Source organism: Anoplophora glabripennis, unplaced genomic scaffold, assembly GCF_000390285.2.
Source record: "Anoplophora glabripennis isolate ALB-LARVAE unplaced genomic scaffold, Agla_2.0 scaffold322, whole genome shotgun sequence".
In the NCBI taxonomy this organism is placed as follows: domain Eukaryota; kingdom Metazoa; phylum Arthropoda; class Insecta; order Coleoptera; family Cerambycidae; genus Anoplophora; species Anoplophora glabripennis.
In genome coordinates, this window is record NW_019416693.1 from 211,646 (window position 1) to 234,106 (window position 22,461).

Below are 22,461 nucleotides of genomic sequence, written 5' to 3' on the forward strand. Positions count from 1 at the left end.
TTTTCTGAAGGCATCTTGTCCTCTTCCGATATTGCAAATGTAAATATTGTAACACCCTGTGTATAAAACCAGTTACTAATGTCACTACACAAAATTAATGATATAATAAGCTTCAGAAATTAGAGATTTACCACTACCTCTTCCGTCGACGGCTACCGGCATGCGGTTTTTACGTATCCTTCCAAGAAAGCTGCCAAGCCGCCGCGTCCTTACTCGGTGGCAAGGTCTCAGCACCAGCTTTGCTGTCCTGCCGACTAGTGGGAGAAACTGGAAAGAGTTATACCGGAGGTTACCCGACGAAAACCCCCAAGAAGTGGCTCGTAGCTCGCGTTGCTCGCTTGCGTGTCGGTACGGTAAAGTAGACTTGGTGCAAAGTGACTTTACTGAGCTAGGGCGGCGTTTAGGACAGGCAGACCCTTTGGATTGTGTGTGATTTATTTTGTTGTTGTCGTTAAGGATACGTTCTAAGATCACGTAAGTACAGAGATGGGTCCTTGATACAGTCAGTTTTATTTTTTTTATACAAGATTTACGTTTGTTCTTTTAAAGCAGAATTTAAAAATAGGACAAGTGGCAATAATAAAATTCTTCTAATGAAACATAATCTTAGAGTTACCAAACTAGTTTTTTGAAACTACTTGAAATTATAGTAATTTTTAAATAAAAAAAGTTTTCAAGAAAATATGAAAAATGCATCAGTATTTTTAAACAGAAAAAGCACTTGTACTTCGCCAAAACAGATAGCATCGTTCGTATCCAACAAAAGTTGGCATTTTTTGGCTTGTAGATGTATTTTAATTTAAATTTAAGACAAACAGATTTGCTGTAGTCTAATTTCGTTGAATGGCTCCTATTAAAGTCGGTTTAATTAATGTTTTATCATCTTTTTTCAACCTAAACCTAGCAAAGCAGTAATTTTGACCAAATTTGAACCATTCGTTTTGAATATACCTAAAACAACCCAAAAACTGACTACCATCTCAACTCGAATCTAAAATTCAAAACGTGCTTTTTAAAAAAAGCCCAGGACACCAAATTTCGCTACGTTTAACGGTTATTTTGACTAGGAAATATGGACATGCTTGCAGATCAAATTAGTTTGCGAAGTGATTGGAAAATTCTTTCTTTTTTCTACCAGAACAGAACAAAGCAATTTCTTAAGACAGAGGGAGCGCTACCAGTCCCATGGTCTGTTGAACAAAGAACTGTTGTTAGGGGAAAGGTTGTGTTGTAATACGGGGAGTGTTTCTGAATAATCATAGGCGTCGGTTGAATTTCTTACAAGGGGATGCGTTCGTCCACGACGAGAAGGTATTTAGTCCATTAAATACCAAAAAAGAATATACTTATATTTTATTTTGATACAAGTAATTATTTTTATCCAATCATCTTATAATCGGACTCTTATCCACACATATGAACCGTATAAAGTGATGCTTTATCCACTAGTTGAATAAAGTAACTTTATTTCAATAGTAGGATAATGAAAAAATAATAAACCTATACTTAACAAATCAAATTTGATTTATTTACTTTTTAACATTAACATTTACATTTATTGTAATAGACATTTCGTTTTTTGTTTTATCACATTTAACTTCCTTTCCGTTAATAACAACCCTTGTAGCACTGTTGCCATCATTTTCAAAACACATAACATCTGCCGAAGTTTGTGAAGAATTTGCACAAGTTACAGATGTCTCTTCTTGTAAGGAACAGCTATATTTTCCTTGGATTTTCCTTGCAATATCAAGTTTGTTAACAACATAACTTTCTGCTACAGAGGAGCTCTTCCATCCACCATGCCGTTTGATGGTTGTAATATCAGCACCTTTATTGGCTAATAAAGTTGTTGTTGAAGTGCGCCTCATACAATGGCCAGTATATGCTTCTGGATTTGCGGTATTCAGGAATGAAGCAACTATTAAGGGTACCTTCGCCAATGTGTTAATTCCAACAGACTGAGAAGTACATCTGATTGATGTATCTTAACAAGAATCTGTCTTGTGTTAGGCGAATTGGGCGCAGAGAAATATATTTTCTGCATATTTTAACAGCATTCACGCAAAATCCTTTTTCTATAATAGTAAATTTTCTTGAAATGCTTTTCTTGATGTCAGGTATTGAATTTGTCAATTCGCAGCATCAACAGGCACCAGAAATCCCTATTATTAGTGCAATCCAAAATAATTCTCGATTCACTCTTCAAGTAAGCAGTAAGCTTGTTGTATTTTCCAATATCTACATATATTTTTGTAGACCTTTATAGTAGCCTTCAACATCGAATACTTCGACCGTATAGATGAAATTGCATATTTGTTCTTCAAATTAAAAAAATACGATATCATGACTTCTTCATTTATTATCATTACTCTCGTTTTTTCCCCTCCATTCGTTAAATTCGGCGAACACTTTTTTGTAATGTTCCCTGGATTTCACTGGCAATAAATGGAAAATTGCTTCTTGAGCTTCTTCAAAAACAGCCAGAGCAACACAATTACTTCCCTGCATTTTTATCAAATTCATTTTTTTTTATTAAATTCCAATAATTCTGACTTCACAAATATGATTGTGATGTGATTATGGATAAAACGTTATATTACACTCATGTTTTAATTGCCTTTTATCCACTTAAATAAGATTTATTTTAGATTTACAGCTATAATATTTGGTTTACGTTTATATCACCGATGTTGAAGGTAAAACAGACGGCTATAAAAAGAAGTGTAAAGTTTTTTTATACCATTTATGTAAACTTGAAGGTTGTTACATATTTTCATCACAATACTATTAGAATTATTCGAAGTTCAAAGTCAAATCCATCTTCAATTTATATGCAAATATATCCTCATAAAATAATAATAAACGTCGAAGTTTAATCATTTTGCCAACATTTTATGGGCCCGTGTGAATTTACTGACGTCAAAGAAACTTCTTAAAAAATTTTATTTGAAATGATGACGGTCTCAAAGTACATCTTCGAACACCACACTATTTTATTACAGGAAATGTTAATGTTAAACAAGTAGAAACAGAAACCACATTTTGAATAATTTTTAATGTGCTTTTGATAAACGAAATACTTAAGTTGCGCCACTGGTAAAGATGAACTCAGCTAATTCCCGTCATCACTATTTCTCTGAATTTTGTTGCAAAAAAAATTAAATCCGTGGTCTTGCAAATGGATAGGTACTTTTTATAAAAATGTAATAGCAGGTGCCGATTAATTGTTACTGGTTTTTCTATGCCATGGTAATTTTTAATAGATTGATTTAACTGAAATTCAATTATTTCTCCCACAATTCTATTTCCAACATATTACAGCACATTTATATGAACGTTATTAATAATATATTATACAACAAGAACAAACCTAACCTTAAAAGTGTTATAAGGAAACATTGTTTTCTAGCAGTTGATAAAAACTAACAAAGCTGACATATTAGCATCCTAAAAAATTTATATGTATTGCATTGTTTTTTGGAAAAGATGTGGCACATATTTGATTGAAAATAATCGTCCTTCATCAACATGAAAAAACCGTTTTATATTTTGATATATCAGCATATTTTCCAAAACACCCTGTATATTATGTGTCATTAGAATCATCAATCTCGATCTTAACCACAAACCAAATAAGGGTTTTATGTTTACTGCGAAATGAGGTATTTTCTATGCACATCTTTATTAAAAAATTGAAGCCCTTGCAGTAAACAACAACAACTTTTTTTATGGATACTAGATATCGTATATATTTGTTTATTTTTTCCATGCTGTAATGAATACGGTATTACTTTTATTATGCCGTAATATGAGAACATGTAATTTGATATATATTAATAGAACTTCTTTAAGAATACAGGTTCAGTCAAAAAGTCATGACGAAACAAAGTTGCTCTTTCCTTAATGGAACACTCTGTATATTATTCCATATTTCAGTTCTTCTCGAAATAAACAAAATTCATATAGCACCTCATGTACCTGAATAAACCGTTTTTGAGATATCGAACTTTGAAATTCATTTTCTTATACATAAATTATATAAAAAAATATTTTAGTCCATTAAGTTTATAGTCCATCAAGTTACCTTTGAAAGTTTCTAGCTCCATAACAACGCCGCTCGTCATTCTTTTGTCTAATAGTGATTATCTTGAAAACACACGTCGAAAATAAATTTAGTGTGAATAATTTTCTTACACAACTGTAGGTATTGGTCAGACCAAAATCCACATTGCATGGAGGAAATTCATACCCAACGACCACGGAAAGTAAATATTTGGCGTGGCATTATTGGACACGTCATACGACTCTATTTTATAAACGGATATTTGACCTCTGATTTGAACGATATTTATAAATTACTTTTGCAAGAACATATTATTCAATTAGACGATTATTCTCGAACAATAACAATCCCAATTTACCGGCAGAACAAATATAGGGCTCGTCCATATTTTGGACGTTTGGTACGAGCATATCTAGATGAAACTTTTCCTGATAAATGGATTGGACACAGAGGGGCAATTGAATGGCCAGCTAGGTCTGCGGATATAACTCCGCTTGACTTTTTTCTGTGGGGTCACATAGAAAATGTAGTATATAAAAATTGGTCGCAAAATATAGAAGAGTTTCAGGAAAAGATAAGGCTTGAAATTTTGGATTGCCGACCCTGTATAATACTGACCCGCTCTTAAGCCCAGTGCACCGCCCAGCAATCGAAATATTAGGCAATACATTTCTCCGACAGAATACAGAAAAGCGCGACGACTTGTGGATTCCGGTGACGCAAGTGCATGTTGCCCACATTTTCAATGTCAAGACAAACGGAGAGCAAATCCGGCTCAATGCTCATTGTCATAAGGCGTGCATTAATGATTTTTTATGCATGCCCAGGTATTTATTTGGATGTAATAGTCGCCTCCTTTTTTCTTCGCTTCCTTTTATTGTCAAGTTCATGGTTGATTTGATAAATCGGTGTCAAATTGGTAAACTTCCTATAGGCGATAACACCACTGGCTAGCGGCGTTTTTTGTGAATCATTCGTTTGTGATTATAAACCAATCAAAAGTTGGAATTCTACCGCAATCTTGCTTCAATTGTTCTCTGATTCATACCTTTTCGGTATCTAGATTATCCAGTTTTTTCGATCCTCGTTAAAAACATCGCAAGATCCTTAAAACTTGTAAATAATAATACTAGAGAACTTTCAACATCAAAATTTCTGGACAGAATAAAGTTTCCTTTGGTTATTTTCAAGTAATGCAACATGTAAAATATATGTCCAACAATGCTTTTCCTCTTAATTGGACAAAAGTTGCCGTGTAATTATGTATGTACTTCAAAGGTGTTACGTTTTAAAACAGAACAGTACCAGACAACATAATAAGTCCATTTAAAAATAAATTCAATTATCAGTGACCTCGCCGATATAAAAATTACATATTATTATATTCTAAGGTAAAGCAGATGTTTATTCATGACTCCCATTTAAATGAACCTACTGCAGCACAAACAAACAATTGTTTCCCTCAAAAGTGATCAGTCTACAAACGGAGTAATTGTGAAAACGTAATTGGAGAGGTTGTCGTTAAAAACAACACGCGGTCTAATTAGTGGTTAAATATTAATAGGTGATGTCCTTCCGTGTTGATTTTACTTAATTTTAGCGATATTCATGCATCGTCCCCATTTAAAATGTATTCTTCCATTCCATGGCTATGATAATATCAATGACACAAAAAAGTCCTTGATGTAGAAATTGCACCGAATGAAGTTCCTCGCATTTTAAAATTATTTTTCATTATATAGGGTGTTTTATTTTGTCTGGGCGTTGCCTAACTTTCTTTTTTTCGACTAGAACACGCTGTATATTATTGCATCTTTGAATATCCCGTTCAATTTAGGGCTTACTTTGATAAACAGATATTGGGTCGAAAACATACAATTCGGCGTTATTTGACTTTAAAAAATGGCTTGTGCGAGATCCTTTAAAGTATTAAATACGTATCTTCTAAACTAAACTAGTTTTGCAGGCAGACATATGGTGAATTATGGTCAAACACATCATCTCATCAGGAAATAACGATATAGTCAAAAATCTGAAAAACAAGTTTATCCAGTTTACATCAATAGTACCAAACAGTTACCTAAAGTCTGAGTCAGATATAAAAGTAGTTTTCAAAGTTGGTTTACAATTAGATCTAGTCGGATAATATAAGAAGCAGTTTGGGAACCAATTATTCAAAAACATGTATTTTCATCTACATTATTTTTTCCGTGCATACTACACACAAAATATGAGTAAAAGCTAAAAATGTTAAAAAGATATACAGAGCGGCAAAAATATGGAAAATATTTATTTAAAAATCAGATGTCCTTTATTTGAAAAATCGCTCGGACCCGTCGAATTATATTTTTAGTTGCGCATTTTCCGAAGCAATTTTCATTTATACAGGGTGGCCCAAAAAAAGGTTATGAAATCAAGGCCAACTTTTTTAAATGGAAACCCCACTTTTTTGTATATTTATTCAATTCTCCATGGAATTCTGATATTTTTTTATGTAATATAACCTATACCTATCTTTAACCGTTTTCGAGATAATGGCGTCTGAATACAGAATATAGAAAATTTTCAAAAATTACCCTGAGATTTACCCTGCTGGTTTTAAAATAAAACCACGTTTACTTTTCCATCTTAGATTTGTGTGGTTCACAGAAAGTTGCTTCAAATCGGAAAAATCTGTAAGAAATAAGTGGTTCAGTGATTTATTTTGATCATTAAGACGCAATGACTTGAATGTAAAAAATATAAGTGAGGTACCTATTTAGGAAATTTCATTTCCGTATCTTTAGACGTTTCAACTTTGTCTTTCTTTCTTTCTTTGTTTTTCAACACCCTGTACATTGAACATTATTTCGGAACGCCCTTTATAGGAAGCAAAGGCTCGACTGTATCGTTATTCATTTATAGACAATTTATTTGCATCTAAACAAGCTACTCTGGCCTGATTAATCTTGCGCCTTTGATGAAGCTACGAATTATTAACAGCATCTGATCCTACAGGATTTCACTCTAATTTTGTTATGCTTATTTACATAGTTTACGATCGATTACCACAAGCTCTCTTCGTCCATAATCTAATATTCAGAGTGTCTACTGCTCTTTGAATCCCTTGAAAACCTTGAAAACTTCTTGAATGGATTTAATCTACTTGAAATACTTGAAATCTCCCTGAATCGAACTAATGATTCTTGAAAATTTTTTTTGTTATGTTGAATCCGAAAATTGCTAAAATTCGGATTCAACTTCTAAAGTTTTAGTCGAGCATAATTAAATCACTTTGGTGAACTTATTGCTGAAGAAATTGAAAAGGATTACCTTAAATTTATAGAAAATGACGCTGTAATAAAAGAATTATTAAAGTTTGATGAGAAAAAACATCAGCTAGATGAATTTTTTATGAAACTCTGTGTGCTGAGCAAAAAATATCTGCGAATTTTGTCGAAGTTGTAAAACGAATATTAGTATTTTTTCATGGAAATGCTGCTGTAGAACGAAGTTTTTCTTTCAACAAAGAATTCCTAGTTGAGAATCTACAAGAACAAAGTCTTATATCTCAAAGATCTGTACATGATTTTATTATTGTTAATAATAACGGTGATGTAAAAAATATTAAAATAACTAAACCAATGATTGCTGCTTTTAAATCCTCTTTTGCAAATCGAAAACAAGCTTTACAAGACAAAAGAGAAAATGAAAGTGAAGAAAAAAAAGAAAAAGAAAATTGGTTGAAGAAGCAGAGACAGAAAAATGATTCTTATTTTAGAAATTACTTAAATATTTTAATTTTGTTTAATTTTTATAGTTCTCAAAACCAATTTAATATAATTTTGTAATGATTATTGTAAAAAAAAATTTATTTCAGATCTTTGAAAATACGAACAATATTTTTGACGAGAAATGCGAAAATCGATTTAATTTTACTTCAAAACTTACGGTATTAGTCAAGTAAATGCTGAAAATGTTGTCCGCCAACTTGCATACAATGATACAGGTTGTCTTCAAACCGTTGTCGAACATTCTGGAGCACTTGCGGTGTTACTTCGCGACATACATTAATGATTCGTCCTCGCAGATCTTCCAAGGTATCAGGTGGAGTGCTGTAAACTTTGCTTTTAATGTGCCCCCAGAGAAAGAAATCTAAAGGATTTAAGTCGGGTGACCGAGGGGGCCACTCAATTGCACCTCTTCGTCCTATCCAGCGTCCTGGAAACGTCTCATTTAGGTAATTGCGCACATTGAGCGAGTAATGTGGAGGAGCTCCGTCTTGCTGGAAAATCAGTTCGTGTTCATTGTAAGCAGGGTCGTCCTCTATGATATTTGTTAGAGCTGGGTCGATGACATTTTGTAGTAAATCCAAGTACATATCGCCTGTCAAATTTCCAGGAAGGAAAAAAGGACCTACAATGGAATTTCCAAAAATACCTGCCCATACATTCAACTTCTGGGGGTGTTGGGAGTGTGTCTCATGGAAAATCCTTGGATTGGTATCAGCCCAGTAACGACAATTATGGCGATTCACTAAACCATTCAAGAAGAACGTACACTCGTCCGAAAAACACACATTAAAGAGGAAATTATCGTTTATCGCTCGTTCAGTCATTATTTCGCAAAATTGCAAACGACGATCAAAATCGTCTTCATTTAGCTCTTGCACTAGCCGAATCTTATAAGGATGGAATTTGTATTTTTTTAATATTCGTTGGACACTTGTACGACTCACTCCTGTCGCAGTAGCCAATTGCATTGTACTCAGCGTACTATCCATTGCCACTTGCCCCAATACCGCTATTTCCGTAGGTTCATTTAGTACCGGATTTTCAACCTGCCTCTTTTTGTTATGAACGGAGCCAGTTTCGCGAAATTTGGCCACCAATTCGCGAACAATTTTTCCAGACGCATGTTTCTCAGGATGCCGTTGGTTGAACAGTTCGGCGACCCGATTTCCGCATTCATTGTTTTTGAAAAAAAGCTCAATAATTTCTACTCTTTCTGGAATTGAGTACACCATAATTAATCAATTTAAAAGACTCGGCAGTATTGGTACTCTTCAACTACAAGTCACAAGACAGTTATCTAGCAACTTCTTGTGGCCTATCTAAATACGAAACAAAAAGCGGACAATTTTTTGCTCACCAAAATCAGGCTAAAGAACTCGCAAATCAGAAAAAAAAACAGCGAATTCTTTTGAAAGAATTTACCAAGCTAATACCCTAAGTTTTGAAGTAAACTTAAATCGATTTTCGCATTTCTCTTCAAAAATATTGTTCGTATTTTCAAAGCTGCATATTTTCTAAAATAATGGATCGATTTTCATAAAGTAAGAATCGATTTATAGAGAATTAAAAGCCCTTTCTAATGACCCTCCACTTGAACCCCATTCCCATTTAAAAAAAATTGTGGGATGGCACCCCCACTTGAAGATTTTGCTATGCTTTTGCGCCAAAAGTTCCCTCTCAGAAGCAAACTTTACCTGTTTTTGGATTTTGCCGAAAAGTTCATTACTACCCTGTAATGCCTTGCGGTACGTTTTAATATTCCTTTAGAATCAGTAGGAATTTTTTTCTCGCAGTTTCATTATTTTCATAGCTTTGAAAGAAACAAAAATCGCCAGTTCAATAAATTCACTTTAATTTGTCTGCTCTAGTTTTTGTTATTAACTAGAAAATAATTTGCGAATTCCTCTAGAAAAAAACCACTTGCACGATACTGACCCGATTTCGTTCTACTTATGATTTTGTTTTCGTAGTTATATAACAACTTAATTACTCGATTGGTCTTGAACTTCTCGTCGAACTTTCAATAATTCAGTTGACCCTGACAGTGATTTAACGATATGTATTAAAGAACACCTGTCTCGAATTAGCAGACATTACCTTAATATTAATATTCCAACGTTCTTTAAATATTTATAAAAGTACGAGTAATTGCACATTGCGTTTATTATTAATAGCGGTGACTAACGAAAGATTTATTGAATGGAATCATGACCTTTACCCTGAAAAAAATACTGACATTGTATTGGAATTTTAGTAATAAGCAGTCAGTCTTTTAATTCAATAATATTTCTCTAGCAGCTTGGAAGATACATGGTAGATGGAACTAATGAAACAGTATTCTTATACCGTGTGTTAATGAACTCAGAAGACAAGCCATTTACCTCAGATTCTGAAATCACGAGAGGTTAACAGTGATGGCTTTATGTCTAATAAATAGTACGTGAGTTACAGCCAAAAGCCAGGGAACATCTCTGAAGCATAGTTAATACTTTCTCTGCTGATCTAATTGTCGAAATAAAAATTACCTGGTTCAATTAATTAACGATTAGTTGTGGTCAATTATCGGCCGGTTTCTTGTATGCGCTTTTTTAAGCACGAATAAAAAGCCACAACTGAACTGACACTATGAAGTATGAAGTTAACAATGAAATTTTATGTGAACCAAAGGCTTTTTTTAAATAAACTCTGCTTTGTCACTACATATATCGGTAAATTCCGAAAAATAATAGCCGTTCTTAAATCTTTAATGTCAATAAACAATCTCAAGGCTGTCGCAAATATTTTGCGCTGAAATTTAGAAAGAAACGATGATATTATCGTTGAGAAATCCGGATCATTGCGCACAGGGATTGTGACTCATGAGTCATAGTTCGAAATAAATAAAACTAAATTTTTTATTCTTAAAAGATTTGTACACGTAAGTTGGAAATGATATATTAATTGGTCAATTAAGTGCCATTTTCTTCTTTGAATCATTGTATTATTCGTAATTAGTTATATTTATAGTTTATTGTGATTTTGCCTCGGTAAAATACAGAAGAAGGAAATCACCAGGAAGATAACGATTTTTCCGAAAACGGTCATAAAATGTTGACAATTTAAATATGTTTGTTTATCTGCTTCCACTATAGTAAATAGACTATGCTGTGGACAACGGGTGGTAAGTAAGCTAACTTACCTCCTTAGGGGAAAAAAGCGATTTCGAGTTATAAATGCATATTTTATGAACAAATAAATAGAAATATTTGATGAACATTACATTTTATTAATTATTATGAATGAATATTTATAGTAATTGTACATTATTACATTTAGTAACGTTTTTTCGAAACAACTGGCAACACTGACAAGCTCGCTGATATGATTGAGTTCGGAAGCTGCCCGGTAACGGCGTAGACAAGAGTTTAAGAGCAGTTTAAAAAACCAAATATAAAATGACTATTTATTTGATTTAAAACAATAATGTCAAATCTGTATTCTTGGGAACACGTACTATGACCCCTACTATGACTTCCAAGTTACACCCAACATCAAAAAATAATTAAATTAACTTAAGTTTCTTCTTTTGCAGGCACCACCATGCAAGAACTGACCAAAAAGCTGGCCTTCCTCTACCCCACCTACGTGCTCGCCATCGTCTCCATAGGCTACATATGCGGCGAGCTGGGCCACTACCTCATAGGCGTCACCAGCAAGGCCATCGCCGAGGACTTGCACTTCGGGGACATCGCCTGCCAGCTGAACAACACTGAGGTCTACCTCAGCGAGCTGCCGGTCCGCTGCTCCACCGCCAACGACTCGGAGACGTGCTATTCCTACACGCTGAACGGGACGCCGTACTGCGAGTGGAACTACAACGGCCTGGGGCTGGACTACCAGATCTTAGCTGGGCCGAGCTTCATAGCCGTCTTCACCGTGGTCGGTGTTTTGATGGGCTTCTTGGCGGACAAGTTTAACAGGTTGGTGATGGCACGCATTCCTTAGGAGGTGTTGGAGGCACAGTTATTACGTTAATATCAATAGGGTTTGATGTTTAGGTGCAAAGTTAGTAGTCAATGAAAGGATTGCGGACGCTAGCAAGTAAAGCTAGAGAAGCTCTCAGGCATCTCTTGTGAGATTGCGAGTTGCCAGTAACCACGTTCGAGATCTATGGATGTAGAATTAAAAAACAAAATGTTTTTGTCCGATAATTGAAGTCTTGTAGGTGTTTTATGTTTTAGATTCAATCAAAATCAAATTTCTTTAGATTATGGTGGAAGTAATCCTAAAAATGCAGCTTGGGAATATAGTCAAATATTTCCTGGCAAAGACTCCATCACGATCTACACGCGCGTCAAATTAAAAGCCAGAAAATTTGTTATTTCTCCACAAATATCCACGTCGACCGATGTTGGCAACCATGATTTGACTGCGAAACTTTTTAAAATATCTCCTAAGTTAAAAAACTGTAACTGTTGGGCATAACGTCGTATATCACACGTGACAATAAAATCACGTGATAATTTGCTATACTCGCGCAAGCGCTCGTGCATCTCACTTCGATCGAAGATAGAACATTGTACGACACATATGTAAAGTCTCATTATTGTATTCACATGGCTTTGAAAAACACTCGCTTCGCTGGTATTCTATTAACCAACCTGTTCTTGCAATAAAGAATGACTTTTTACACTTGTATTTTAAATATCGAAAAGGTGTCCCAAAAGAAATGCAGGATTTCATAAGAGGAAAAATGATTTCTTTAATTAAAAAGTTGGCAAAGTTGATAGCCAAGTCCACTTGTTGGTTCTCCAACAACAACCAACGAATGTCCATCGCATTAAATAGTCGTCTGGTTTCAATTCCTGACATTGCTGACTCTTGAAGGGATGCAGATGCAGATCTATTAGTAAAATCCGCCGTACTGTGTTTTTTGAACTGTTTCATTGCAGTGACTAATAGCACACTGAGGTTACGAGAATTTCCGCCACACTATCACTCACCGTAGCAGTAATTTCGGCTGAACGGCCGGTACCAGACCGACCGGTCTTTTTATTGTCTTCAAACGAACCTGTTTGTTTAAATTTGGCAACCAATCTGTTGTTTCATCCGGGGCGTTTCTTCTACCGAAAATTGCACGTAATTTGCGCACAGTCTCGGCTACACACTCTCCGTACTTGTAATGAATCTTTACTCTCTCATCCGTCGTATAGGGCATAATGATGTCAACTCAAACCATGCTTCTTTTTAGGACATCCACTATAAAGAAACTATGAAAAATATTTCCGAATTGTTATTTCTCTTGTCATGATTAATCTTAATTAAGAAAAATTATAGTAAATGTACTTGCGTGATTTTACATTTTTGAAAAACACAATCCGAGTTTCATAATTTCATAATTCAATTTAGTTACTTACATAGCAGCTGCTGATACACAAACTAATAAAACAATGTGTGGTTTTAGCAGGAATAAAACTTCTGTAGAAAAAGTCTTATCGATACGAGAATAACGTCCAAAATTAATCAAAAATGACATTAGTTATTAGTTAAATAATGTAATGAGTAAAAAATTCAGAATTATTGAACACTAGCAAGATAGCAAATAAAAAAAAATACAAATTCAAGTAAACCAAAAATTTACAAAAAATTAAAAAAGAGTAGACAAGGGACAAAAATTGGTTTATAATTCCTTGTTTATGTTTTTCAACGGGGTTCCAAAGATTGGATTGAAAAAAATCCCTGCTGTTAATCCACTTTATACAATTTTTTATTTCAACAATAAAAACACAAATTTCAAATACATATTTTTTAAAATTTCTTCAGATGTAGCAACTCGTATGAACATCTAACAGATATTAAACATGCACTAAACGAAACTCTGTATAATTTGTACATAAATTAACTTGAATACTCAAACCTAACCATAATCAAGTTATCTACGAATATGGTAAAAAAAAATCCGTACTTTATTGTATAATTAATTGGCAAAATTACATTTCATGCGAAATAAACATACTGTAAATTAAAAATAACTTGTAGATTTTACATAACTAATTTTTAATGAAAATTAACAATAAACAAAAACCACATCTTATAAATTTCACATAAATTAAATATCGTTGGCCATCAATCAAAAGCAAAGTTTTAATTTTAACGATAATTTTACGACTGTCTTAAAAGGTGAAGTAATATTTAAAAGCAAAATGTATGTACAATAAAAATATATATCTGTATTTTATATGCTTACACATGGTTGTGAAATAGATCACGAGATAAAGTTATTCATGTAAGTGCCTTTCTTGTCCTTTAGCACTAATGGAAACATGAGGAAATCTAGAAAATTGAAACATTATTTACTTTTTTTCAGAATATAAATGTACCTATATACTTGGATATGGAAAAAATATTAATATAAGCAAGTGCTATATCCGCATTTCATTAAATATAAAACATGCCTGTGAAGAAATAAGGTTTCCTGGAAAGTGTCGCAATAAGATATGCTCATATGATTACATTATCGTAAACATGATTTTATTAATTTCAGTTATTTACCTCATTGCCATCGCAAATTGCCTAGCGACTTTTTTTAATTCAAAGATGAAAGTATGACTGCATAACTGTTTAATGCAAATTACTTCCACGTTAGCGAAACAACACAGTTATATTTCGAAATATCTCTCGGGTTTCCCATATTTGGTGCTCTTATCTTACTCAAACGACGACTTTTGTCAACAATATCCCCTCAGAAATAGTTTTAAAAATTATGTCCGGAAATTTTCTCGAGATCGCGAATATTTTGAAAATTATCTCGACACGACTCATTTTTTAAAAATAGCTAAATACAGTATTTATATTTATATGTAACTTGCATCCTATATTATACCAAATAGATTATTAGAAAAAGTACAGAATGTATGCCACGAGTTCGTCAGTCGTGGTTCTCTCAAGTGACGTCACCACATGCTTAAGCACGCCATATTTTGCAAATATTGTTTCCGTTGCCATGGTAACGTTTTAAAATAACATCATTTGATTGGCTACAAAATAGGGATTTGAAAATTTCAACAAAATTACTGTCTCCAAGAAATTTGTGACTGAGAACTAATTTTTAAGTTTTTTGTAATTTTTTTTTTCAGGGTAAAAATGTTAGCAGTATGCACAGTAATCTTCGGCGTGGCGATAATCTTGAGTGGAGGTGTAAACGAATATTGGCAGCTGGTTTTGCTAAGAATGATTATGGCTGCCGGAGAATCCGCCTGTAATCCTTTGGCAACGGGTATCCTTTCGGATATATTCCCTGAAGAAAAGCGAGCTTTGGTTATGTCCGTCTTCAACTGGGGCATCTACGGTGGATATGGTGCGTATACAATCCGATAAAATATCAGAAATGTACGCGATCCTCAAGATAAAACCTTGTTGGGGATTTGCTTAAATTTATGCAACTACATACTACATATTATTTAAATTTAATAATTTTATAGCAACAAAATTTAATATTAATTATTGTTTTATTCTACAATTCTACAATTATTATGTAAATAAAAGATTTTACCTCATATTAGTTGTGTTACATAATAGACGTGCTAAGTGTTGTGTGTGGTATCATACTAGGTATGAATAAATTTGTACAAAATAAATTATAAAAATGGTAATTGCTTAAAAAACTGGATATAAAGCTGGAAGATATGCAATATTGTGTTTAATTATTTTATTTGTTGACAGTCGTTGGATGCAAAATGCTGTTGCATAATAATATTTAATGGTGTTTTCTAAATTCATATGATAATTGAATTTCAATGTAGACTGCACATGCTAAATATACAGAAATTTATTACAAAATATGTGACATTTGAAGAGATTTTAGTATTATTTATTCACCAAAACACAAAGAATATACAGGATGTTCCATTTAAAATACCAAAGTTATGTAGCGTCCACGCGAAATAAAACACCCTGTGAGGCTAAAAATTTTCTCTACATGGACCACATGATTCCAGACAACTTTTATTAAAACCATTTTTTTTATAGATTTTACAGTTACAGAGTTACAGAAGAATCCCTCTTAGGGGGAACACCCTGTATTTCGTTCAGTTATACACATTTAAAAACACAATTTTATGGAAATTTTTTATACAAATTATGTCCAGATCCAAAGTAGTAAGCAGTGAGTCACAAGTAAATCAAATCCAAATTTTTACGACTTCCCGTTTTGCTAAATTGGTTTCGTGTATTCTCTGAATGAAAATTGTAATGTGCCGTCCGTTCCGCATAGTGTTCCGATAATATGTTCAGGTTACGCACTGGCACTTGGAATATTCTATCGTTACAAGACCCTATTGGTCTGGGTGTCTTGAAATATGTTACCACCCCGTTTCAGTTTTCAGTTAAGCTGCGTTAGCGGGCATCATAAGCGTACAAGCACGACGTGCTAATATTATCACATTTCAGTTATTACTATAAGTGTTGTTGAAAATATAATTACTTCCGGGTAGTAGTGGACAATCTCATAATCACGACATCACGACATTTAAAAGATCGAAAACGTTGTAGGTGGTAGAAAGCCAGCTTTAAATACGAGGGCATGATTGGCGAATACAAATTTTTGTATAAGTAAAATGTACCTATTTGTTAGTTATAACGAGCGTTCAAATAAAAACGTGGTCAAGTTGGTTCTGAAAATTTGGACGTAGGGCGTAGCGTATAGCAAATGAACTTAAACGTCATCTGTCAAAGCGCTATATCGCCGCTATCAATTTGAATATTTTCGTTTTAAAAAGCGTTTAAAATGGTGTTTTCTCAAGAACAAAAAGTGTTTATCATAGAGTCCTACTTTAGAAATGGACGCAAGATTGATGGAATATGGAAGTATTCTATTGAGGAATGTTTCATAGAATTTCAAAATCAATTTCCCGGCGTTGTTGAGTACAAAATTTTTCAAAGTGCAGTTCAGCGTTGTGTTAATGTTTTTCGTGAAACGGGCAGTGTAACAAGAAAAGAAGGAAGCGGCCGACCTAAAAAGCGGACTGAAGAATTAAAAGAAAATGTCCAACAAATAATGGAAAATGCGCCAAGAACTTCTGTACGTGTTTTATCACAAATGGTGGGAGTATCAGTCGGTACCTGCCACACAGTGTTAAAAAAAGATTTGCGTTTGTTCTCCTATCGTTTAACTTGTCAGCAAGAACTTCATGAAGTTGATTTTCCGCGACGGGCTGTATTTTGTGAATGGTTTTTAAACAACTACGGTGAACTTCATAATATCACCTTTTTTTCTGATGAAGCCTGGTTTCATTTAAGTGGTTACGTAAACTCACAGAATATGAGAATGTGGTCTTCTGAAAAACCAGATAACTTTTTTGTCGAGGGCCCTCTACACGCTCAAAAAATTGGAGTTTGGTGTGCTCTCAATCGAAGGAGGATTTATGGACCTATTTTTTTTAATGGTACTCTTACTGCGCAAAGGTATAGAGAAGAAATTATCGCTCCTTTTGTTAACCAGCTGGAAGAAAACGAAATTACAAACTTTTACTTTCAACAAGATGGCGCAAGGGCACATACGGCAGGCGAGACGATGAATATGTTGAGGGAAGTTTTCCAAAATCGACTAATAAGTCTCAATGCTGAACATGAATTTCCACCGAGGTCATGTGATATTACGCCGTGTGATTTCTTTTTGTGGCCTTACCTTAAAAACACTATTTTTGAACTGCCTATTCCTGATTTAAACCATCTGCAGGCTCGACTTATAGACAAGATTCGTGAAATTAACAATACCCCGAGCATCTTAGAAAATGTCTTTAATTCTTTGAGGAACAGGTGTGAAAAGTGCTTGGAACAAGGAGGGGGACACTTTCAGCAGCTGCTTTAATTTATTGTTATAACAAGGAGGGGGACACTTTCCGCAGCTCCTTTAATTGTTTGTTATTGTTATCACGATTATTCTTTAAAATAAAGTTATATAGTCATTAACGTTATTGAAACTGACAGCTGCTATACAGCTCGTTGAGAAATGAGGTTAAGTTGGTCGCTATAAGCTACTCCCTACGTCCAATGTGTCAGAGCCAACTTCGACCACGTTTTTATTTGAACGCTCGTTATTAAAGCGAGTGTAAATTTGTAAGGATAATCTAGTTTCTTTTTCGAAACTCTCTAAAATGATACGCCCATGGAATCCTATTACATACACATGTTCAGAATTAACCACTAATCTGCTCATAATTTTGTTGGGGGTCTTGTTAAAGCTTCAATTTTTTTCTGTACGTTAATTCCTCGACTTTTTTTTTAGGTATCGCTTTCCCTGTGGGTCGCTACGTGCCCCCATTGAACGCCTGGGGTCTCGGCTGGAGAGTCGCCTACTACGGAGCGGGTATCGTGGCCATAATCCTCGCCTTCCTGACCTGGTTCACCTTGAAAGAGCCGACGAGGAAAACCATCGGGGAAGGCGACAACCAAAACAACCCCGACGCCAAGAAGATCACCATTTGGGACATAATCGTCGATCCTAGGATCATCCTGCTGTGTTTCGCGGCTTCCATACGCCACTGCGGCGGCATGTGTTTCGCTTACAACTGCGATCTGTACTACCAGCTTTACTTTCCCGATTACGATTTGGGTAAGCGCTAGTTTTCTTTAGAGCTCGACAGTTGCGTGCCAGATCAGAGGCGTGGATTTAATCTGTTTGCACTGGTACAACTCGGCCCAACAAAATATTGAAAAAGAACTGTTTTAGGTTGGTGGCTATTTGCCGTGACCATCGTCATAGGCTCCATAGGCGTAGTGGTGGGAGGGGTGGTGTCCGACAAGATCGTGGCCAAAATGGGTATCAGGTCTAGATGCGTCGTGCTGGCAGTGAGCCAGATCGTCTCCACGCCTTTCGCCTTTGGAAGCGTTTACTTTACTCCTACTTATGCTATGATATCACTAGGGGTGTCATATTTCTTTGGTAAGTCACAACTCTTTTCGTTTTCAACATAAACTTTAGAAATATAAAAAATGAGTTGAATTTAATGACAATTTAATTTTTCTCCAGCCGAGATGTGGTTTGGAATCCTCTTTGCCATGGTGGTAGAGATCGTGCCTCTAAAAGTACGATCAACCACGATAGGCGTATTCCTTTTTGTGATGAACAACATCGGTGGAAATCTCCCCATAGCCGTCGAGCCAGTGTCCAAAGCTTTAGGCTACAGGGAGAGTTTGTACATATTCTACGCTGGATGTTACGGTTTCAGTAAGTATGCTCTCGAAAAAGTGATTATTATGCAACCGATATTATACTACCTTGTTTATTTTGTTGCATAACATTTGAACGCATTCGAATGTGCACCGTATTTGTTAAACTGGTTGCCTACATCTTGAAACTTATTGCAGGTTCTATACTTTTCCTCCTTACAACCTTCCTTATGGAAGGTCCGAAGAAAGACAGTCCCGCTCCACAGAAAAATCTCTCTGGGGTCGACAACGTGGTATTCACCAGCGACGAAACCAACATGCCCACCATCACAGCTCTAGTGATGAACACCAAGAGGCCGACAACGGAGAGCAGTAGATTATAAATGTAAATAAATACGAGAATGTTACTGTTACCTGTACGTTTAGGGACATCCAAGAATAATTACAGGGCATAAGGAGCGTGATACCTTAAATTATGACAGAATATTCCTGAAAAGTGTTGTTAAATCGAGTTTAAGTATTAATTTTTGTCACGATGAAGAGAGGTAAGACGGAAGAAAGGAAAAGCGATAAAAAGCTTCTCTTTTACCATTTTATTATAAACAACAGACTTTTGCCTTTACGTTTTTATAATGAAGATGTTATACGTTTCGATATTGTTTTTTTTTTTAATAAAATCAATTCAATTTCTTTTATTTATTAGTTATAAAAGTGTCAGGCGTTGGAAATAAAGCTTGCCCGATGTAGAGACTGTAAAAACTGTTAAAAAACATTTTATAAAAGTGAATACTCAGGAAAGGTTAAGAAACTTTACTATTACAAAATGGCACCACACTGTTTTCTCCAGAAAACAGTGAAGACATATAAAATTTTTTAATCTCTTAAGAGAAAATTTATTTTTCAACAAAATACATTACAATTTTCTTCTGAAGCATCGTTATATTAGATACTAGGCCTGAAAAATGTATGATTTATGTCTCTCCACTTGTATCACTTTATCTATTGTGTCTGCTGCTCGGACAGGGTTTTATTTTTTTATTTGTCGGAGATTGTGATTCCAGATCATTTTCGATCTTCATGTAATTTATGTATTTTATAAAAAACTATGAATAGTGTACAAAGTTAATTTATTTTCAATATACTCATACTGTACATGATTATTTGATGTTATAATTTTATTTAAGTTAAAAAATAAATATTAAATCTGTGCTTTACTTCATTAATTTCCATACACTGTATTCCAAACCCCATTAAAAACTATAAAATAATTAAAACCATTCAAAAAACGTTAAAATCACATGGAGGACAGGAAAATTGCTATTTGGAAAATATTAAAAAATCGACGTAAAAATTTTCCATCAGTTCCAGATATTCTTTTAACGCGTAGTAATCATAGTCGACATGAGAGCTTCACAGCCATTTTGTGTCCAACATAATTGCAATAATAAGAATGCCTTGCCCATATTTCATACAAATAACGTATGTCAGTAATATAGCAATAACCAACAAAGCTTTGATTGTTGCATATAAGAGTGAAAAAAATGTTATGTACAATAAGACTATAAGATTAATATATGCATTATAAAGAAGTACCTATGCTATGTTCATAAGTTATAAACTTTGTCTTATAATGTTTGTTTTATATTTAAAAAATTAAAAGTAAAAAATGAGGAATGATCAGAAATTCCAATAGATATTTTAATTTTCTTGTTAACTTTTTAAATATGAAAGGAAATATTAAATACAAGGTTAATAATTGAATCTTGCTGAGAAAACACATAGTTATGACAAAAAAGCATTTATTAGTGTCTAAAAAATCACTTATTGGAAGAAAATATAGGTATTTTTGCTGGTATTGTCATAAAACTCAACGTCCTATTATGACAACCTAACAATTGCAATGAAAACTTTGCTAGGGTAAAAATGTGTACTGTAATAATATGGGATTACAACAATATATAAAAAGTTAACATAAAACTTTTAACCATTAATAAGCTCCTTTAACAAAACATTTTTTATTATGATTCCGTACAAAATCCATTACATCAAAATGAATAGAAGAACACGGCTTACCACCACCCAACGTGCTAGTCTGTTTTTTTTTAGTTAGGAATATAGTACATTTATAGGTTCTTAAAATAAAACTAAGAAATTAGGCAACCAAAATTACACGGTTGTGATAATATGGTTGTCTATACTTCAGCAAAATAGAAAAGTAACAGTGAACACTGATTACTGAAGAAATTCACATCATATCACAATTCACTAATTCAGTGATAACGTAGATATCAGGAAATATGGCGTTTTTGCTTATGGCAGAAAACAACAATTAAGAAAATTGAATGTAGTTTGTCAAATAATGTTAAAAATATCCCTCAGACGTACACAAACAATTTAAAATGAACAACACAGAGTATTATAAATCACTTATTTCCGACGAGTAAGTCTTACCCTCATAATTTTGAGGTTGTATTTAAATCATCTTATCCTATTTAATACTTCAGGGAAGTGATAAAAGCCCTCATAAAGGAAAGCAAGGCAAGGGAAGGCGAACTACTTAGAGAAAAGACAAGACTGAGGCCCAACTTAAATTTTTTCCACCGTACTGTCACAAATCTTGTCACTTCTAATAAACGGTAACAATACATATAGGTACTGGCTCACATTTTTATCATTTAACGTTTATTTCAGCGTCAGCACTACTAAAGACTTGACATATGAAGAATCACGGAAACCTATTTATAATGTACAGAGGAGAATTAAGACCTCTCGTACGTTAATCAAAGAAATTGTCCTGTCGAACAAAATAGACTTTGTCAAAGCCACTGGCAGTGGTAGGTTAGTGGAAAATAATTCAAATGAAATACTTCAAAATTCTATGGAAATAACAAAGTGTAAGGACTTGACACCACCCTTCAAACCAACACAGAAACCGCCTCATAAGGCTCGGGGCACAATTAAGACTCCTCGCAAATTAATAACGGAAATGGTAATGTCGAATAGGACAAACTCTGTCAAAGCAGCTGACAGCAACACTGGAGATCCTGTTAAAGCAACAGAGTGTGGTGGTTCGGCACAACCCCCCGAATCAATGGAAGTTACAAGTGAAAAAGATTTGAATAAATATTTTGTTCGTGCAACGGGCGTAAAAACGAACAGTAAATGGCCAACACAGAACACAGCGAAATTGAAAAGCATAGTGTTTAATATAAACATTAATAAAGACAGTCTTAGGAGGCCTACGAAAACGCCTGAAGAATTTTTAAAAAGTGAGGAACAGAGCTTATCGGTTCGAAAATCGCTCGACGGTGATGTTATAAGCATTTCTAGTTCTTCGTCAACCTCTAGTGAATCAGAAAGTGAATCTTAGTAGACGTATATTTTGTGCAGTATAATACTGTGATATATATCTGTCGTAAATTATTTTTATAGATCTGTGAGTGTAACTAAATGTAAGATATTTTAAAACTGAAA

General features: G+C 34.2%; 2 protein-coding genes across 2 annotated transcripts; both read left to right on the plus strand.

The window, feature by feature from the left end:
- The first annotated feature begins 298 nt into the window (after window positions 1-298).
- On the plus strand, window positions 299-20,190 carry LOC108910200 (putative metabolite transport protein HI_1104). The gene is made up of 7 exons (XM_018714743.1): window positions 299-474; window positions 11,411-11,798; window positions 14,955-15,175; window positions 18,104-18,430; window positions 18,548-18,760; window positions 18,848-19,045; window positions 19,186-20,190. Exons 2-7 carry the CDS (start codon window positions 11,419-11,421, stop codon window positions 19,368-19,370), a joined length of 1,524 nt encoding a protein of 507 aa, XP_018570259.1. The 5' UTR covers window positions 299-474; window positions 11,411-11,418; the 3' UTR covers window positions 19,371-20,190.
- Window positions 20,191-21,273: 1,083 nt separating this feature from the next.
- Window positions 21,274-22,461, plus strand: LOC108910189. Its single transcript, XM_018714729.1, has 3 exons — window positions 21,274-21,427; window positions 21,492-21,623; window positions 21,679-22,461. The coding sequence occupies exons 1-3, from the start codon at window positions 21,387-21,389 to the stop codon at window positions 22,355-22,357; spliced, it is 852 nt and encodes a 283-aa protein (XP_018570245.1). The 5' UTR covers window positions 21,274-21,386; the 3' UTR covers window positions 22,358-22,461.

Coding starts and splice junctions, on each gene's coding strand:
- LOC108910200 (XM_018714743.1), top strand. CDS start 11,419: ATGCAAGAACTGACCAAAAAGCTGGCCTTCCTCTACCCCACCTACGTG. Junction 11,799..14,954: donor TTGGCGGACAAGTTTAACAG/GTTGGTGATGGC, acceptor TTTTTTTTTCAG/GGTAAAAATGTTAGCAGTAT. Junction 18,431..18,547: donor CTTTCCCGATTACGATTTGG/GTAAGCGCTAGT, acceptor GAACTGTTTTAG/GTTGGTGGCTATTTGCCGTG.
- LOC108910189 (XM_018714729.1), top strand. CDS start 21,387: ATGAACAACACAGAGTATTATAAATCACTTATTTCCGACGA. Junction 21,428..21,491: donor AAATCACTTATTTCCGACGA/GTAAGTCTTACC, acceptor TTAATACTTCAG/GGAAGTGATAAAAGCCCTCA. Junction 21,624..21,678: donor CTTGTCACTTCTAATAAACG/GTAACAATACAT, acceptor CGTTTATTTCAG/CGTCAGCACTACTAAAGACT.